Raw genomic sequence first — 20,871 nt, forward strand, 5'->3', positions numbered from 1 at the left:
GACAAATATACTATGAAACGTCGATTCTCACTTGGCGACGCGATGCCAAACTGAAAAACGTCGTTAAATAAAGATTTCATGTTTTTAAATGAATGCGAATGTTTCAGATGTAGCAAAATGTTTCAAAAACTTACATGTTTTAGAGCGCATTTTAATTTCAGACATAGAGAAGTGTATTGTTAGCTCTAGGGGAATGCAATCCCGCAGCAAAATCTCAATCCCGGTATTTGCGCGATTGTTAGATGTTAATCCCGCGGGATCCCGGTATTTGCGGGATCTCGCAAAACTTTAAATAAATTGGCAAATAAGCAATTCTGTGCGGTTAACTTCTGTATTAAAATAAATCGCTAATTATCACAATATTTAACAAAAAAGTACCTTCGGCCTAACTTAGAACTCAAAAAAATTATCAAAGTCCTCGTTTGAGATCGAAGGGACTTCAGCGCATTTTTGTGTGGCAGATCAGTATTCTATTAGCCACTTTCGATTCAACCATCAATAACAGATCTTGTCGAAGGCTACTACATTCACTAACCGCTTCCCACTTTCCTCGTGCACCCGCAATTCGCTTTTAAAGATTTGACTCCACCATCAGGAAGATCGTGTCGGGGGCTACCACATTCCCTTTGACGGTACCCACTTCCGACGTTCGGTTCACCCGCAATTCGCGTTTGAAGATTTGACTCCACCATCAGGAAGATCGTGTCGGGGGCTACCACATTTCCTTTGACGGTACCCCCTTCCGACGTCCCGTTCGCCCGCAATTCGCGATTGAAGATTTGACACCACCATCAGTGAGATCGTGTCGCGGGCTACCACATTCCCTTTTACGGTACCCACTTCCGACGTCCCGTTCACCCGCAATTCGCGTTTGAAGATTTGACTCCACCATCAGGAAGATCGTGTCGGGGGCTACCACATTCCCTTTGACGGTACCTCCTTCCGACGTCCCGTTCACCAGCAATTCGCGTTTGAAGATTTGACTCCACCATCAGTGAGATCGTGTCGCGGGCTACCACATTCCCTTTTACGGTACCCACTTCCGACGTCCCGTTCACCCGCAATTCGCGTTTGAAGATTTGACTCCACCATCAGGAAGATCGTGTCGGGGGCTACCACATTCCCTTTGACGGTACCTCCTTCCGACGTCCCGTTCACCAGCAATTCGCGTTTGAAGATTTGACTCCACCATCAGGAAGATCGTGTCGGGGGCTACCACATTCCCTTTGACGGTACCCCCTTCCGACGTCCCGTTCACCCGCAATTCGCGTTTGAAGATTTGACTCCACCATCAGTGAGATCGTGTCGCGGGCTACCACATTCCCTTTTACGGTACCCACTTCCGACGTCCCGTTCACCGCAATTCGCGTTTGAAGATTTGACTCCACCATCAGGAAGATCGTGTCGGGGGCTACCACATTCCCGTTGACGGTACCCCTTCCGACGTCCCGTTCACCCGCAATTCGCGTTTGAAGATTTGACTCCACCATCAGTGAGATCGTGTCGCGGGCTACCACATTCCCTTTTACGGTACCCACTTCCGACGTCCCGTTCACCCGCAATTCGCGATTGAAGATTTGACTCCACCATCAGTGAGATCGTGTCGCGGGCTACCACATTCGCTTTTACGGTACCCACTTCCGACGTCCCGTTCACCCGCAATTCGCGTTTGAAGATTTGACTCCACCATCAGGAAAATCGTGTCGGGGGCTACCACATTTCCTTTGACGGTACCCCCTTCCGACGTCCCGTTCATCCGCAATTCGCGATTGAAGATTTGACTCCACCATCAGTGAGATCGTGTCGCGGGCTACCACATTCCCTTTTACGGTACCCACTTCCGACGTCCCGTTCACCCGCAATTCGCTTTTGAAGATTTGACTCCACCATCAGGAAGATCGTGTCGGGGGCTACCACATTTCCTTTGACGGTACCCCCTTCCGACGTCCCGTTCACTCGCAATTCGCGTTTGAAGATTTGACTCCACCATCAGTGAGATCGTGTCGCGGGCTACCACATTCTCTTTTACGGTACCCACTTCCGACGTCCCGTTCATTCGCAATTCACTTCTATTGGCGACACGAGAAAGAGAGACAGCGATTCGAGATTCACGAAACGTTAAACCGCGTGAGTTCGCAACGGAAGGTAAAAGGCGCCTGACTACTTCTCGAAGACGCGCGCGCCCCCTCGCAAAAGGTCGTTAATTTCGCCCCTATGACAAAAAACAAAATTCCGCCACGCAGGAGTTGTGCGCGTTTACAACATCTTTCCGACGACACCAATTTCAAAAGAATCGGACCAAAACTGTAGTAGAAGATAGGAAAAAACTAAAAAACCTTCACGTTAGTATACTACGCTCGAGGATGACGCCCAGATGTCGCCAACCCCACATCATGTAGCCATGTCCCTAAGGTTGACAAATTTCACGGCCCTGTAGATACACGTACACCCGTTGCCTTTCTACAAGAGTTCTTCTACGCGCCCACATTTGCTGCCAGCCAGCCAGCCAGCCAGCCAGCCAGCCAAAGTGAGATTAAAAGCTACTTTTTACAAAAAAAATTTTTTGCAAAAATGCGCTAAAAATGTGAGCTGCCATATGGTATGGGCAGCGGCAATCTACTTCTGGCGAAAGATCTAAAACCAGAGCTACAGCACACGGGCGCGGTGGTAGCGATTACCCTATCGGGAACGCAAGTAACAAAGCACAAATTAATTAGTGGTAGCTACGGGAACTCAAATTCAGAGATCTTATGGGCCATAAGATCTCTGGAGACAGTTTTTCCGAATGCGTTATCTGTGGTATCCGTTTCGCAGCCGTTCCGAAACATTGTCCAGATGCAAGTCCGCATCCCTTGGTGGCACTCGAGTCCGTCCATTCGTCCCGTTCCGTCAGCATGAGTTGAAAGAGTCGTACTTAATTTAACTGTGGATGTATAGTTTCTTTATACTTAATTAAATTTAATTCAACTAATAATTACACCGTTTAATTTGAAAACCGATTCTTGCGAACTACCGAAGTCGCATTCGGTAGATCTCTTTAAGAGCATACAACTCAAATTTTCTTTGTTAAATGTATTTTTCTGCCAAAAAAATATAATTTACGATGGTTTTCTTTTACATAAATGGAATAAGAGATTCCTCACATAAAAAGGTCTGGTTGCAGTGGACGATGTTGATACAAACTAAGGGTGGAGACAACCCCCATTTCAGCAACAATGATGTTGAGTCGTAAACGAATTAAAGAGTTTTTCTGTGGAATAACATTTTCTCCCACTAATTCACCAAGTAATCGAAGTTAAATTAACATGCAATCGCGATTCTATTTATTATCCAACAGGATGATTGTTTTTTTACGGGTTTTGAATGTTAATATTTAACTTTAGGAGAAAGTTTCCATACGAAAGCTGGCCTGCTTCACGATGAACAAATAATGTTTTATTCTTTCTAAATACACTGTGTACCCTTTTCTGTTTAAAGAAAAGTTCTATAAGCAAATACTTTTCACTATTTCACTTAGAAACGTCGACCCCTTTTCTTTTAACAAAGCTCTCCTGGAACTCACGTAACAACTTTTTATTCCAAACAAATACTGGTCGGAACCGGAAGCCCAAATGCGCTCAATTTTCTCAGAGATCACGCAATACGGTTGACTCTACTATCTTTAAAATGCGAATTAATTAAATTTTTAGACTACACGCCGATTTGCTAGTGGTAAATTTTTTTTACTAGGCAACACTCAGTGCACGTCGTAAGTTTAAATGCGAATAAATTACCATTTTTTTATGGATCACACTGGTCGCTTCGGTTGCAAAACGCGAATATTTCCAGAATCTCCCGAGAATACCTTAAATTCTTGTTAATTAATTACCACCCACAAAATGGTGAATTGTTAACGAAGTCGGACGTCTTTTTTAATTCGTTAACTAAATCCCGCCCTAAAAATTAAATAAAAGCGAGGGTGATAAATCATATCCCACGCATTTCTCAAATATACCACGCTGCTGCATGGCATCACGCCGAGTTCGCAGTTGTAACCAAATAGCCCTAATTAATATAACTGAATATGATCCCCATTCCAGACATTTCGTCACCTTGGTTTCCTAAACTAATTAAGCTAGCAATACTTAATTCAATCGAAAATACGCAGAAAGTACGATCTTCAATTCCAGACCCAAACAGTGACGGATTTTTTAAATTCCACCAAATGTAATTTATTGGAATATTAACCGTCTAATTTATTTTCACCTTGTAGGTTTCAATGCCTAAACTGATCTAACCTTTAAAAGCTCAAACATTTCGACTGTACCTATTTCAATCAAATTCAAAAAATTAAAGCTGGCGCTCTTACAATAACATTTGGTTTCACCAGTGGCGTATCATTAACATTTAGCTAGTAAAAAGACTTTGAGAAAAAACCATACGCGGGAAGAACTTAAACTTTTCATTTTATAAGCCAAAAAGAGGCTATGCATTTTTAGTGGTGAAGGTTATTTTGTTATTAAACATTTATCAGTAAACTATGCACGGTGCTGAGATAACCCTAGGGTTTATCATTTTGCGTGTTTTTGATCTGAAATTGAACAGTTATTGGTAAACCAAAAATAGCTGTTGTTGTAGGTATAAGAGTCAGAAGCGAATCTACCATAGTTTATGTAGTGGTAACCTTAAATAAAGGAATTGATATATCCCTGCTGGTTGTGGTTCAGATTGAAGATCCTGTCAATAAATAATTGTGACGAACTTCACAAGCAGATCAATTAAGATTTAAAGATCGTCAAGAAACTGGGATACGTTTCCAGCAAAAGGAACCCTATGTTAATGGTAAGTGGCAGTCGGAGTCGCGTGTGAGCTAGTGGACCTGAAAACATGTAGTGTGGATGATTCTTTTATACAGTTTCTGTGAATGTTAAGTACGGGGGTCTGTGCTTTTGATGTTTAGAAATTGATAGATCCTTGGTGTTGATGACACAGTTAGCGTCACTTTTATGAAATGCTTCATAATATATTTTAGAAGTTTGTCCACAGAGGGCTTAACGTTGACCGACAGAAACGGCTACCATTTCTGTGGGTCAACGTTAAACCCTTCTGTTAGTATCTATGGTAGTTAATCATCTTAGGAAGCATAAATTGGAATATGAACTGCAAGTAAGGGGTGTGTGTGTGAGTGAGATAAGTGTGGCAGATGTGTATCAGTTTGAGAGGCCTAATAAAATTAGAAAAGGACGACATTAATTATAAATAATTAATCATTAATTAGTGGGGTGGAAAATGATAAGCGCGCATCGACTTACAGGAGATATATGTCTCGCACCTTACATTTGAAAAGTCGTATTAATAGCATACCTGTAAGTGCTGGAATGAATGCGGAAACCTTGAAAATTTGCAACCTCTGGTTAGGGAAAGTGTCGGTTCTTTAGAGCTAGGTAGTAAACAATCTTTGTCGTCGAATTTGAGCATTGTGGCTGGTTCAAAAGATCCCGGAAGTTTACATAAAGTGACGTCTAATGAGGAATTGGAAATTCCTACTCAATTTCAATTTCCGAGAACTTATAAAGCCCGGTCTGTGGAAAGTTGTGGTCCCTAAAGTATCATGTATTTTATCGAAAGAGTGGAAGAGCTGCGCAAAGCGAGATATGTGTCTGAGAGTTAGCTTTTTGATTCTGCATTAGATTTATTAGAGGGGACGCTAGGTTGTGGTATAGGTCAATCGCAACGAGCTACCATCATTATTGTGCCTCCCGACTATAGGCCAACACTTTTTTCCCATTTACTCTTCTTGTATGAATACTTTATTCCCCGGTATGGTGACATGACATTCAACTTGATATCTTGGTGAGGAACCTAGTTCCGTATTATACCATGCAATTGCCGGTGATCAAATCACTAACCGCATTGGTGCCATTTTGAGCCACGAAAAAAAAATTGTCTCAGATCGACCGGGAAAAAACATTTTCTTATAGATTGTGGCCTGTAGAATCCATAATTTCAAACAGTGCCAAGATTGGGCTACTGGTTCAAAAGTTACAGCCCTTTGAATTTTCTTTCGAAATTGGTTTCTAGTCTATAACTTTTGATTGAGAAGTCTAATCGAAAAAGTACGAATTGTTTTGGATTCTACGCACCAAAATTAATAAGAAAAAGTGTTTTCCCGAGAAATTTTGGTGTAGTCGATTTTTGGTAAAAAAGGAAGGTCTCAGATCGACCGGGAAAAATCATTTTCTTATAAATTGTGGCCTGTAGAATCCATAATTTCAAACAGTTCCAAGATTGGGCTCCGGTTCAAAAGTTACAGCCCTTTGAATTTTCTTTCGAAATTGGTTTCTAGTCTATAACTTTTGATTGAGAAGGGCGATAATTATCGTGCACCATCTGTCTTGTGTGGTTACCCCTGTTATTTCTGGTTTTATTGAGTGCGTTGAGTTTGAGGAATTGCAGGAATTACCTGAAAAATGGTTACCTTGCTAGAGTCTGTCATACACCGCTCGGGAAGCACTGTCTTAAATGTGGTGATCTTGATGATACAATTCGGGAATGTTCTCGCTGCCGATCTAGTTCAAAAAACGAGTAGTGGAGGTCATCTCTGAGATTTCAAAAGGTCAATCGGGTCAAATGTTTACTAGATACTAGTCCAAGTTGCCAGATATTACTGTTGCAAATGCCAGTCATGTGCGTATGTGGAGTTCTGCGAGTTCCGATTAAACTGAATGTAGTTGTGCCAATCTTGGGTCAATTTTTAATATTGGGGCTGGATTTCTGAACTCAGATGGGAATTGTGCCGAATCTAAGGGCAAAGGAGTGAAAATTTACGGCTGAGGGAGAAGTCGAAGTGAATTCATTAGAAACCGTGAACTCGAAACAAAATCTGGATCCTGAACGTAGACTATGCGAGGCTCTTGAGAGTTATGCCAGTCTTTTAGTTGCACCGACTTAGTCTAGCATAAAATTCAACCCAACCCCAACCCAAGCGACATTATCCAGTATCGCCTGCTTTGCTGAAGGAGATAGACGTTCAATTGCAGCAAATGCTTGATAAGGGCGTAATCGAACCCTCGACTAGTCCTTGGAGTAGCCTGATTGTGATGCTAAAGGAAAGAATGGGTGATGGAGATTCTTTCATCAGCTCAATAAAGTTACTAGGCGTGACGCCTATCCTTTGTCGTTTGTTCCGAACATTTTAGATAGTTTATGGGATGCCAGATTTCTAACCAATTTAGACCTAAGGTCGGCTTATATCCAAATCCCTCTTAGCGAGGATTCTCGACCATTGAGAGCTTTTACAGTACCGTCCTATGATCTGTATCAAGGCTATTAACCAACTTAAAAGTTGTTTGGATCTGCTCCGATTTTGTCATGTCCAGATTACAATAGGCCGTTCGTCATTCAAAAACCGATGCTAATGTGTTTTGCATAGGGCACTCTGGAGTTTGACCTGGGTATAGTATGGTGTCGGCACTCACTTTCGGTCGTGTTAGAACTAGACCCACTGTACTGCCCATGGGGGTTATCTTAAATGAATGATGATTTAGGCCTGGAGTTGTCCACCATCCTTATGGTCTTTTGGGAACAAATCGTAATTCTGAACATTATCATTTATCATAAAATGCGAGATAAAATGTTTAAAATTAACTGTTCCGTTGCGGAAACAAAACAAATCTTTTCTTTTCCAATAGATCCGCCTTTACAAATAGGATACTTGCAGTGTTTATCTTTCGATTAAAGAAAACAAACAAGTATCACAATTGATCGCGAAAGCATATACTTCTATTGACTATTTGAGAGGATCATCTGATATCCGAATACAGTTCGAAAGAAAATGGATGTTAAAACCACCACGGAACTGCTCAGAATCTTATTAAAAGGTCATAGCAAAAACAATTTTTGGTTGTCGCGATTCGTGAACGAAACGAAAGAATAGTCACCTTTCTCACGACAATAGCTACATTTGCTTTTGACACATATAGAAACGAACTCCATTGTTAACCATTGCTAAAGCGAGAAGCATTTTTAAGCGCTCACGTCACTTTCACCGCACTACATTTCTGAAAATCATTTTTGGGACTAATGAAACATTTAACGCGAATTTATGATTTTCTGACAGTTGAATTTATCTTAGGCGAGGTTTTAGAATGCTCCTCCGCTTTTATGTTAATTACAACTTTGATTGTCAACGCTGAATCACAATACTTCATAATGTCTTGCCGCTGTTTGGCATTTTCTCGTGTCGTTAAATTTAGGGGAGGCTTGATCACGTACCCTACCATTTCATATTGTTATTAAAAACCTACATTTTCGTAGGCCTCAATTAAAGCGGATTTAGATACAACAAACGATTAGTTGCTAGCATGATTCTCGGTAATTAGGATTCTCATCTCAAAATGTTAATTGCAGTGGCGTGCATTAGCAGTATATTAGTTGAACTACTTTGAATTGATTACGATCCGGTAGCTTTTACGATTTGGTCTTAAATAAATAATGGGCCAGAGGGCTAATAGATATTAATATTTTTAGCATGCCTCCGTTATTCTTCGTTAATTGCCGTGAAAAGTCGTTTATTTTCGTTAGGTTTGAGTATCCCGCGCTAGACCCAGGGTGGTTGGATCAATATGACAGAAATCGGAGGGCGTTGGAAAACCGGCGCAACTAACAGAGTTTTCTTTGGTGCGTGGCCGCGCACAACTCTAGTTGAAACGCACGTATGCAACTTACTCAGAAAATTTACCTATGTGATAGATTAATATATTCTCACCACGTGCAACCAAAAGACTTTATTATGGCCACTTGAAAGGGTGTTTAGCAAGACTTATTTAAGTGCCCGTTCTCAAATAAAAATTATGTGTCTTTTAACAACAGGAATTTAATTACTTTAAGGTGTGTTCTGCGCATGGTAATTTATTTTTATCGGAAGTTGTTTTTGTAAGTATGTGTAGGTATACTCAGTTTTCGACGGAAAAAATTTCATTACTTCCCCATTTCGGGATTACCTTCATTCACTCTATAATTTAGAAACATTCCGCTCTGGGGAATTATAAAGGTGATACATTTCGCCGGTGCCTTTTGAGTAGTGTTGTATTAAACTTTCACTCGCAAGAATTTCTTGATATTACACCCCTTCAGTGATAAAATTGATTTTTTGTATGAATTATTCATGTACGCGAAACTACTAGAGATTACAAAATAATAGTGGTGCGCCCTAACAATTTTTCAGTACAAATTGGAACCAAATAATCGTTCACCCAAATTTCGACAGTAAATAACCCTCAATTAAGTGCATTGAATAAAAACACTATTTTTATTCAATGATTAAGTGTTAAAACTGAGTGCTCATTTTCGTCGAATAAATCGTTCAAGATCACGCAAATATCCGCTAATGACTCAACAATCAAATTAGCCATTCTTTCAAAGTTAACAGCTCATATTTTACAGATGCGGAACAACTGCAAAGTATATGCAACAGAATTTTGGCATCGTAACAATGCCAGCAATTTTATTTTAGTGGTAAGAATCAGCTGTTGGTGTAATAAATGTTTTTGCGTTTCCCATACAAGAAAAGCCGTATATCTTCGTAAGAATCGCAATTTGAATACAATATCGGATAATTTAAATGAAAACGTGCGCATTAATAAACTAAATCACCTATTCAAGTCGTTTTATGATGTTTGACTGACTAATGTAATCGTTTTATGTGCAATTGCTTTAGATTATTGCAAGCATCATGACACGTATTTCAATTTCAAAGTTATACGTGAAATGACATCCTAATTTGTTCTAACGCGTTATAATTTGTCTCAAATGCATTTACGGCTAATGACGAGTACCACACGGGCGGTGGAGATTAATAGCCGTTTGCTTTCAATTCAACCTAATTTCCCCAATATGACTCGTATACCAGGCGTCTTTAAAGACAACGCTTAAATTCAGGAATAGTATAACATATAATAGAAGAAACAACTGGCACTGATTTTTAAACTCCAAGTTTTTCTCGTTTATTGACAACTTGCTTAAAACATGTCTTTAGTACGTTTTTCACTGGGCATATTTCTTTTGCTTCGACGAATGAAGTATGTGAATTTTTTTTGCAGCACACAATCTAAATTCCAAAAACCGAATTCCATATTCTCCAAGTGAATTTGGAACCATTGCTGTTCATCTTGTAAACACAATCTCATACTTTGTTCCAGTTTACTCTCCTAGCTTCGTTTACTTGTCTTAACATTAGTCTAATTTTCTTTGTACCCGACGTACCCGACTTTCCGCTGTAATCCTCACTCTTTTTTTATTTTGTCCTCGTCCATCTCACTTAAGCAAACTAACTCACGTGTTTTTCTTCCACTATCAGTACAAAGTACTGATGCTGTAGGTCCTTTTACCCTCTTGAGCAATTTTCTCCTCCTTAATTTTACCATTATAGCTGTCCTTCTGGTTACCCCATATTTTCCTGCCGTCTTTGTTATGTTGTTGTTCACTTCTCTGATGTTCACGTCGAGTATGTAGGTACCTATTTATTTTTATGTTGTATTCTTTGATCCCGTGAGCTTTGGTTGTTCTGGAATTCGCTTATGTTTTGTGAATTAATCGTCTACGCCTTTTGGGATATAATTAATCAGAAAGAAAACAAATCTCGTATTTATTATTTCTCTCTCAACTGTAGAAGGTTTTTTTTACAGGTATACAAAGCACTTATATCACGTCATTCCCCCCTAAACCTTTTTTACTTTCTTAGCTGAAATTTGGCAACTGCGTATGTGAAATAAATAGCCTTCTTGTCTTCCGGTTTCATCGGAAATAACAACTTTTAAATTTGAAATGAAATCCACAGTACATTTTTAGATATTTCCATGCAACATGACATTCTGAATACAATGACACCTCAAATGTCAACATCTGGCATTTTCATTTAAAAATTTTCAATTTTAATCTTACTTGCCATAACGCCCATAACTATGTTAAAACAGTCAATTGTTTCATGATGCTTACGGCTGTAAGTCAATTTTTGAATTATACTAATGAGCCCCATAGACTTCCGATTTGCACCCTTTAGGGTGGCTCGTTAGCATATTTGTAAAAAGCATTTTTTAGCAATAATTTGACACCGCACGCTTAATATTTTTAGTTCTATTTGCACTAGAAAATGATATTGAACTAAAAATATTAAGTATACATAGTAAATAAAAGAATTGCTCTTTACGAATGTGCCCAGAAAAAGTTATCAAATCGATTTTTCCAAGGCTCCTCAATTGAACTGTTTTAATATAGTCCTGGTACGTGCGCTTTAGTTTCTCTACAATGCCAAAGTATCAAGTATCTCCCAGATTAGTAACATTTAATGTAGTGTTTATGGCAAAAATCCACTTCAACTATTAACTAACGCTATGCGATTCCTATGTGTTCCTTTGTATCTTGTCGAAGGTTTTCTACAGGTAAAGCACATGTCATACTATTGTGCTATTTCTGCCGTGTTTCTTACGTTTTTTTTTAAATTAAGTACGAGTATTTAAGTAACACTTCTCTAATCCGGTCGAATGGTAATTTATCTGGGAATAAATAGAAGTTGTTTTAATTTGCTTCTATGTTGGTTTTGGGAAGTTGAACCTGAATTTTGGATTTGCCTTTGCCCAACGATATAATTTGAGCTGCAAAATCGTGAAGGATTTGCAATTTTTGCTAATAATTCGAGATTTTAAGGTTTGGCGTCAGAGTTAAAGTTAAATCAATGACTTGGCGCTTTAATTCTTTCCATTTTTTGTTTTAAACTCATTACGTTGGTGATACCCTCGGTCATTGCTTTTTATTGAAATGACTCCAAAATTCGATTTTGAGAGTTCATCGGATCTTTACGTTTCAAGGTTCCAGAAGTCCAAAAAAGTGGATTTTGAAAAATGTCTGTATGTTCATATGTGTGTATGTGCGTGCGGCACGATTCTTATCAACAAGGTTCAGTCGAAACTACCCGACGAATTTGGTTGAAACAAAATTTAAAACAGATGTTCCGTTAAATGGTCTCGAAAACTGAAAAGTTTTTGAAAGAAATTCGAAAAAGGCAAATGCCTTTGTGGCAACAAAATTGATTATTATTGAATTACGTAGAGAGCAGACCGATTTGGCTGAAATGTTGTATCAATATTCTCCCTAATAATCGTGAAAGTTAAGAAGTGGAAACGATCGGAAAATAGGAAATGTCCGTTTGGCTATAATAGTTATTTACATAAAAGCCAGGAAAATGACACATTACTGGCGAGAAAATATTGAAGTACGTGGTCCCGAGTTATTTAATTTCCGAGTCAAGTCACTCGGCTATTAGGAAGGAGGGGGAGGGGGCATTCCATTCCTTGACTCAAGCATTTCACTTTTAATTGAATCGTAAACTTACAAATAAGATTCAAGAGCGACTGAGTCATTCAATCCTACGAAGCTCTGGATAGGACACATAGGAAATTATTTTGTAAATTACAGTTGTAACTGGGAATTAGTTTATAATTTACAGTTGTAATTGGGAATTACACTAATTTACAGTTGTAACTGGGAATTATGCTAATTTACAGTTGTAACTGGGAATTATACTAAGTTACAGTTGTTACAATACAACTGTATAATTTACAAAACAATTTCCTATGTGTCCTATCCAGAGCTTCGTACAATCCTCTTGAAACGTGCATTTTTTTGGTTAAATTGACTATAATTACTTAAGATAATAAAAAATACCGTGTTTTACTAAAAAATTAATTACCCACCACTACCTGAAGGGTTATAATTTTTAATATTATATAATTTTACGTCAAGTTTGATATTAATTTTAATTTTGTTTATGTTCTGTAATTAAAATAGTACTTAATATTAAGAAGTATAAGATAGGGGTTGCAACCCTCTTTACCTAAGGATTAGAAAATAGTTTGTAGATCCATAATAATAAAACACCTAATAGGTTTAATATAAATTACCCGTATAGCGCGTTCGAAAATAGGTGGGCATTTTCTGGGGTTAACTTCGCCTTTTGTAAATTAGACTCAGAACTTCAATTTTTCACAGAAGTTTTTACCAATTTTTTGACGATCCTTTACGTATTTTTAGTATTCATTAACAACCACCATCGCTTATAAAGTTAATAAATTCATTCATAAACGTTACGAGGGATGGTTTTCTTTCAGGAACCAACGAAATCTTTAGCTAACTATTCCATACAAACTAATATTTTAAGTTAGTTAACGTTTTCTTACATAATCATTTATTTTCTATGGAATCAGCAAGCTCGTGAATTACTAAAGTATGTGATTGGTTTCAGAATTTTGAGTATGGAAGTTATTAAAAAAGTGCATGTTAGTAAAACTTTAAATAGTGATAAGTGTTCTTTGTGTACTTTAAAGACTAATAAAGGACTGGTAAAAGTTCCATCACAGACACCCTACGACACCCTTGGTGAAAGTCAAGAAATGGAATCCATATCAAGAGCAAGATCTACCTATACTAACATTAAAATCAGATCAGTTTATATCGGAGAAAATTAAACATTTAAAAGTGAACTGGCACGTTGAATGATACAAACGAATTACAAAAGCATCTTCTTTACAACGAATGAAGTAAAAGTACAATGCCCAGTTGGAAGCTGTAACTAGTCAATAGTCATCAAGAAACTACAGATATATTATTATATCTGAAGCTACATCATCAAAGTTTATTAGGAGCAAAACGACAGCATATTTTAAAGATTAAGATTAAGCGTTTTTTGTGACAAAGAAGGTACTAAGTGTCAACAATTAAGACATGTCTCGTATGACTCTTTGGGTTATCTGCTAAATAAAGCAATTGAAATATCGGAAAATAAAGTTATTTCTGTGAGATTATCAGAGTGCATCTCTCCAGGTGATGCTCATGCCGTAGACATAATATATATTACCATGAGAACTGTCGGAACAAAAATGTTACTAATGTTTTAAGAACAAATGGAAAGCAAAATGAGAGTGAAGAGTCATCAAAAGTAACTGGATCGTCTGTTGAGTTTCTTCAGTGTATAAAGTCTTTCCTAAGGGATGGATATCCTGATCCTGATATTATTTTCTCTGTTTCCAAGCAAAAAAATTAATTATACTCAAAGGTGCAAATGTTTAACCCAAAAAATGCCTTGTACGGAAGTGCGAATGTGCGAATGTGAGGCTGATCCCAAAATGTTGTTCAAACATTGAAATAGATGAAAAAACTATTGACAATTCCGACAACGAGTAATAAATCCATACTTTAGAAGAAAAAAAAGCTGTAAATACAAATTTTGTTTCGTTAAATCTATGTAAATATAATATAAATATAAAGCATTCTTTTCTTCTCTTGTCCATCCCTTTCTACCCCTTATAGACAATCTAGCAGACAAATATATTTTATAAAATAGTTTCAACTATTTTTTGTCATTATTTTTATATAGGGGCTGTTTAAAGTTTATGGGTAGTTTTCTCCCTTCCACCACTTCTTAAAGGTACGCCCCAAAGAGATTCAAGCGAATAAATACATTTTGAAAAATATTTATAGCAATGTTTTATCGCAAAATTTTTTTTCGATAGGGATTGTTTAGGGGTAGTTTTCTCCTTTCCGGTACCCCTTTCAAGTTTGCTCCATAGAGATTCAAACAAATAAATACATTTTGGAAAATATTTTTAGCTATTTTTTATCGTAATATGTATTTTTGTATAGGGGTTGTTTTCTCCTTTCGGCCAGTCCTGAGATCTACACATTTTTTCGAAAATGTCGATGTATAGCATGATATTGCTTCACAAAGTTGCACACGAAATACAAATTGAAGACTGACCAATTAAAAATAAGTCAAATCCAATGCCCCGTAGGATCACACCTCTCTGTCTCTGGCAAACACTTGTATTTATTCGGTTCAAACTTTGCACAGTATCCCACATACAGGGTGACAATTTGAAAACTTACCACCCCCCATATCTTAGTAAATAAACGAGATATTTAAAAAAATCAAAATACGTGTCGGTAATTCGGAGGGGGAATCACAATGACATAGTTGGCGACGCACCCCCTCACACCCCCTGCGCCCTAGCCACCCCAACTTTTAAATCTTAAATAGGGACTCCCCATGTGTGATACGTCATTGGAAAGCTCTGAAAAAATGCTTTCCAACCATACCAAATTGCATTACATTTAGGTTAGTAATTATCGTGCAAATCAAAAAATAAACATGGAAAATCGTATTTAACTTGAACTTCCAAAGCCGACTCGACAGCAACTCATTTTTGATGGCCAGTTCTAATCTATTCTCAAACTCTTGTCGAACCTTTTCAAATGTTGGTTTTGCAATATTTTGACATTCTTGAATAATTATTATCTGTCTTGGTTCGTCTATGTTCGCCGGTTGCGTTTTAAATACGACAGATTTCAAATGTATCATATTAGTTTATTTTTTTATTTGCACGATAATTACTAACCTAAATGTAATACTATTTGGTATGGTTGGAAAGCATTTTTTCAGAGCTTTCCAACGACGTATCACACATGGGGGGTCACTATTTAAGATTTAAAAGTTGGGGTGGCTGGGGCGCAGGGGGTTGGAGGGGGTGCGTCGCCAACTATGTCATTGTGATTCCCCCTCCGAAATTACCGAAACGGATTTTGATTTTTTTAAATATCTCGTTTATTTACTAAGATATGAGGGGTGGTAAGTTTTCAAATTGTCACCCTGTATAACAAGCCTATTGAAAATGGGTCAAATCCAATGACCCCGTAGGGTCACACCGAGAGGATCTGCCGCTTTTTAGATCCGCTTTAGGGGTTTTGATTAAATAAAACAAAGAATGCTATTTGCTACTTAACAATCCAGGATATCACACTTTTCTGCAGAAGATTTGCTGATTAATTTAAGTTTGTTTTTATTAGGTTAATTATTTTAAAAAATTTCTAATGAAGAATCTCAAAATTCAATTTGATGATAATAAGAAAACATAAGTTGCGTACTATTTTGTCGTCAAATTGAAAGCTACGTTAAAAAGTAATTCTAGTAATGTCATAGTTTAAACGGGCCATTCCTACTACTTTTCTTATACATAACAGAAAATTTGGAAAAATTCAAAATTTCATTCTTCTGTTATAAAACTAAAAGTGTCGTTGTACGATTATGCTTTAACTGTAGCATTTTTTCCAAGTGTAACCAATAACATGGATTAGCAGGACAGACCACAAGCTTTTATGATAAATGATAATCATTGTGACACTTTATATTAAATATGCATATGGGAGTAATCCAAATGAATACGGTTATAGTTTCAGGAAACTATACAAACCTGAAGTCAAATCATATAAGGTTTCCGAACCGAATTGAAGAAAATTTACATTTTTGGGAAATGTTATTATTTATCCATAAACGTAATGTTTTTACAGTGCCGTTTATTTTCTGACTATTGCTCTAGCTACACTATACGGTGTACAAAAATATACCTACGTATAAAAGAACCTCCTGTAACAGAATTGGCGATATGGGCATAACATTTTGATGGGAGATATTATGAGTAAAGACGATTTACATTGTGGTGGAAAAATATTTTATAATGTCTTATCAATGTTTAATCTCTTTACGAGCAATCGTTCAAACATTTTTGAGGTTACTGGTAGTCGACTGATCGGTCTACATAACGATGTTTCATTGATTGGTTTTCGCGGTTTAATCTAAGCGAATTTCCATATTAGTGGAATGTATGAAAGCAGGATGTATCGTAAGCAGAAGAATAGTCTTTTTTTGGTAGATGATGTAATATTTGTCCTGTTATTAGGCAATTTTTCTAAGGTTTAATTTGAGCATTTGCTGCTGTATTTCTTTCGGTGAAAAGGGTTTGATAGGCATTTTTTAGCTTTTTTACAGTGATTTGTTATCTCGGCCATTTATAAATCGAAATGCATGAAATTCAAACTGGGCATAGTCAGTACCATGGTGCTTTCAGACCTTGTAAACATGAAAATGGCAACAGCTCAATTATACGAATACCCAATCCCCAATTCGAAACCAAAGTAATTGATACAAAATGAATCGAACTCCTAGGCACGTATGTATTTTCTAGTTTAATGGGATTATCAAATCCTAAAAATTTTGTTTTAGCAATTTGTTACACAGCCTATTTGCGTATCGTATTTTTACAACAACTTTGGTTAAGAAACTTTCAGATGTATAAGAACTCGAAAACATGTTCAAGATTCAATTCCAACAGGAAGTTTATATTTAAAAAAAAAACGGGAGAAAGTTTCACTTGCATGATTTTCTTTAATGCCACATATTTACAGCCCTGAAATTTTCCAGGCGGTTAATTTCGAAAGGGAACGGCATCAAGCGAAACTGACAATGACTGCTGTAATACGGCGACGATGTGAAGCAACATCGGCTGATACGGAAATATTGAATATTTACCTCGTATTAACAAAATAAGTGTGAATGGCAATAAAACACAATACTACGCGTCCAACAATCAAAACTGATAGCGACAATACAATACAATGGAATAATGCGCACACATGGAACAATGGGACATAAAATACTTGACGCCATTTTGCAGCTCTCGTAGTTCATTAGCTTGGCAGTTCTAAAATTAAAAATATCGACCTTATCGCATTAGTAAAATAATACGTATTAGAAACATCCGATGGGGTTCTATAATATACCTTTGCCGCAACAACTCGAGTTCGAACCAATTGCAGCTAATTAATCGGGAAATAATGTATGAGTTTCAATTTACAAGGTAACGTAAATTTGGGGATGCTAATGAATTTGATCAGCTCACTCCTGCGACGTATCCATAAAACGCAATAATGGATTACGAGATTCATTACGTGCTCGTGCATTGCTATATAACATCTCTAAAAACTTTTAAAGTAGCCTAATAAAAAAGCGAGTATAAATAAAGATTTTATATCGCGAACAAAGACGTTTGGGGTAATTTAATGTGCAGGCTGGACTTTCAAGACTTTATAACTTGTTTTACTAAGACTTCTAATTTTATTATGAATTGCACGCGAATACACTCGAAAAAGAATTTCAGCTTTTCTTGCTTAATTTGTTTTTTCCGCGAGAATTTTTCCTAATGTGTTTTTTTACATTTTAGAAGAGCCGGCAATGAGGGTGCGTTAGCAGGGAGTATGGGACCGCCGGGATGGGCATGCGCACAGACCCAGGGGGCAAGTCTCGTCCGCTGACCACCGCCACGGTACCGCTGCTCGCCGCCTTCGCCTTCATCTACATTCACACCGGTATGTTTTTTTACCGTATTTTTTGTCGCGCTACCAGAAAGTCTGCGGCTCATTTGTGACAATTAACTTAATTGTTTTATAAGGAAGTTGCCAACTTCGCTTTAAGTTCTACGCATAGGATGTAACACAATTTCTGTTGTCGCAAACTCATCCGAACTTCGTTAGTTTAACATAGACGAATTTCCTGATGTGATGTAGGTACGTGGGTGGTTCGAAAGTTTAGGGAACTATACCACCCACAAATCAGTCAAGTCAAATGAAGTTAATGGGTGGACCTTAGAAAATTTTCTTGTTCGCTTCGCACACAATCACAATCATGGATATTTTAGTGAATACAATAATAAAATGAAGAGTTTTAAGACTGTAGGTACTATTGTAACTGTAGTTATGTAAAACCCTGGAAATAGCCTTTCAAAAAGGTGTAGATTTGTGTGCTTACTCACGTACTCTTTGAAGGGAATTATTAGGGGGTGTCGACATGGAGGGTGCATTCGTTAATCTGCCCCCTACTGCCATTGCATCCAGGAAAGGACTGAGTGTTTTAAGGTTGATGGTTTGTTGGCTTCCTGTTAAGGTCCTCGGTTGTCAGTACTGCCCCACAGAACTCCATCCGCGGTAAGGCTTTCTTCAATTTTATCTGGGCCACTTGAGATTTAGCCGTTAACCTGGGCGTTTCTATATGTCCCTTTGCTCACAGCACCCGCTGTATATAACGGTGCCGCCGTAGGCTCTTTCTAAAGCATTACACGAGATATGAAGCTCGACGCATGGCACGGTATAAGTGCTGTCTACATTCCGTGTTGTTGTTTCTTGATATCTTTTCTCACATTGTTAATCTTCTTGTGATAGGGCTGCCTCGTAGATTTAGATTTCCCAGGTTTTCAGCAGAGCGCCCCCGTCTGTGATAGAGACGAAGCTTTGCATGGGCACTACTCCTTTCCTGGTTACGTGTGGGATCGCTTGAGTGACATTGAGGGGTCGGACAACCCTAGTCATGGAGGTAGTACAAAGGGCCCGAATGAGGCGCGTGGACACTGTCCACCTTCACATCGTAATCCTCTTTCCCTGACGACCTTTGTTTGCCCTGAACCCACGCAACCCACCGGGGTTGAGATATAAGATTCCCGACCGAATGTGTAAGATTTGCTTGGGAAAGCGTTAGGATTTACAACCCTAACGGTACATTTGGTCCTTCCTGGTGCCGCGTTACCACAAGGGTTCCGATCCTAGTGAAATGGTACATTCTAAAGTGAGTTCAAGTGCCATAGGACAGTGATAGAAACAAATGCACGCCCAATGCCCAACATACCTAGAGGACGATGAGAAATACCTTCCCTGCCCAGCCTGGGTTACACGTACCTAGACTTCCGTAGACAGTATATGAGATTTGATCAATTTATGAAACGTAGCCAATACACACGGACCGAACTGGATGAGGAACGTTGCAACAAATGTTGAAATGTTAAAAAGACATTAATTCTCCAGCTCTGAGATGACATCCAAGAAGCACAAGAAGAGATTATGGTAAGAAGCGAAGTATCTGATATTTTAGAATCCCATTACAAAACTGCAAACGACGCAGTTCACCAAATCTTGATAGCGGCCTGCGAGAAATGATCACGATGTACTTTCGTATATCTACGAGCCAAAAAATGAGCCAGAAGTGAGTTGAATGGGTTCAGGGCAAACAAAGATAGGCAGGGAAGAAGGAGTGGTAATGCAAACCCTATGGCCATCACTGAAGAGTCTGCGCTGATAACATTCTGGGAAATTGAAGAAATCCAGAACCAAGAGGCAGCCCTATCGCAAGAAGATGAGGTTTTCCTGCGAATGTATCAAGGACTGCGGCATATGTTACCTCGAAATGCAGGAGAGGCACCTGCAAAAGACGACATTCCCCACCATGCAATTTTAAAAGAGGAAAGCACCACCACAACATTACGAGTGGTGCCTCAGCCACTTCCAGTTCAGGGAAAGTCAAAACAAGATGATGCCAACTGCTCCAAAACTACAAGAAGAGTTGTCGCAGTTGCTACTCAGATGGAGACAATATGCTGTGGTAATAACCGATGACATCGAGCAAATGGACAGACGAATCCAAATACGAGAAGACGATCAACTGCATCAGACTAAACTTTGACGCTATTCCCCTCGTGAGCCTATCAAGGAGAACAGAGTTACAGACTAACCACAGTAACTTATGGCACAACTTCCGCCCCATACCTAGCAGTAAATTTCCTGCAACAATTGACAGAAGAAGACGAAGCTGAGCGGTTCCCTGACGCATCGATAGTCGTGAAACGGGACTTCGGCATGGACGACTTAATAACGGGGTCCTTCAACATCAGTGGATCGTCTTCACGTATTTTGATTTGTCTAAAAAGCAATTGTAAGGGACTCATTTCCACCCTGCCCGAAGATCTACAGGAAAGGGGTTCATGGATCTTGGACCAAAAGCCATAAAAAATACCCTAGAGGCGTCGATCAAAGATTATCCTCAAGAATATGTGAAATATGTGGACTACTAGGACGCAAAAGGCAAGGAAAAGTCGACGCATCAGCGTTTCCCGCATACTAACGTAGTTGACGTAGGTTAAGAAAATAATATCTGTGATATAAATAGCATGTAAACGCTTACAATAA

General features: G+C 38.4%; 1 protein-coding gene across 13 annotated transcripts in view; it reads left to right on the forward strand.

The window, feature by feature from the left end:
* Nucleotides 1-4,602: 4,602 nt before the first annotated feature.
* LOC116169969 (protein turtle) overlaps nt 4,603-20,871 on the forward strand; it is a 124,481-nt gene continuing 108,212 nt past the window's right edge. For 10 of the 13 annotated variants that reach the window (XM_031486185.1, XM_031486191.1, XM_031486193.1 and 7 more), the window contains exons 1-2: nt 4,603-4,821; nt 18,084-18,228. In XM_031486185.1, the coding sequence (XP_031342045.1) occupies nt 18,132-18,228 (97 nt within the window). In that variant the 5' untranslated portion in view covers nt 4,603-4,821; nt 18,084-18,131. Of the gene's footprint in view, nt 4,822-8,634; nt 8,914-9,477; nt 9,496-18,083; nt 18,229-20,871 lie in introns of those variants that run through there. The other 3 variants (XM_031486187.1, XM_031486186.1, XM_031486189.1) reach the window with 3 other exon arrangements.

The sequence above is a fragment of the Photinus pyralis genome, unplaced genomic scaffold (genome assembly GCF_008802855.1).
Source record: "Photinus pyralis isolate 1611_PpyrPB1 unplaced genomic scaffold, Ppyr1.3 Ppyr1.4_LG4, whole genome shotgun sequence".
NCBI classification, from domain to species: domain Eukaryota; kingdom Metazoa; phylum Arthropoda; class Insecta; order Coleoptera; family Lampyridae; genus Photinus; species Photinus pyralis.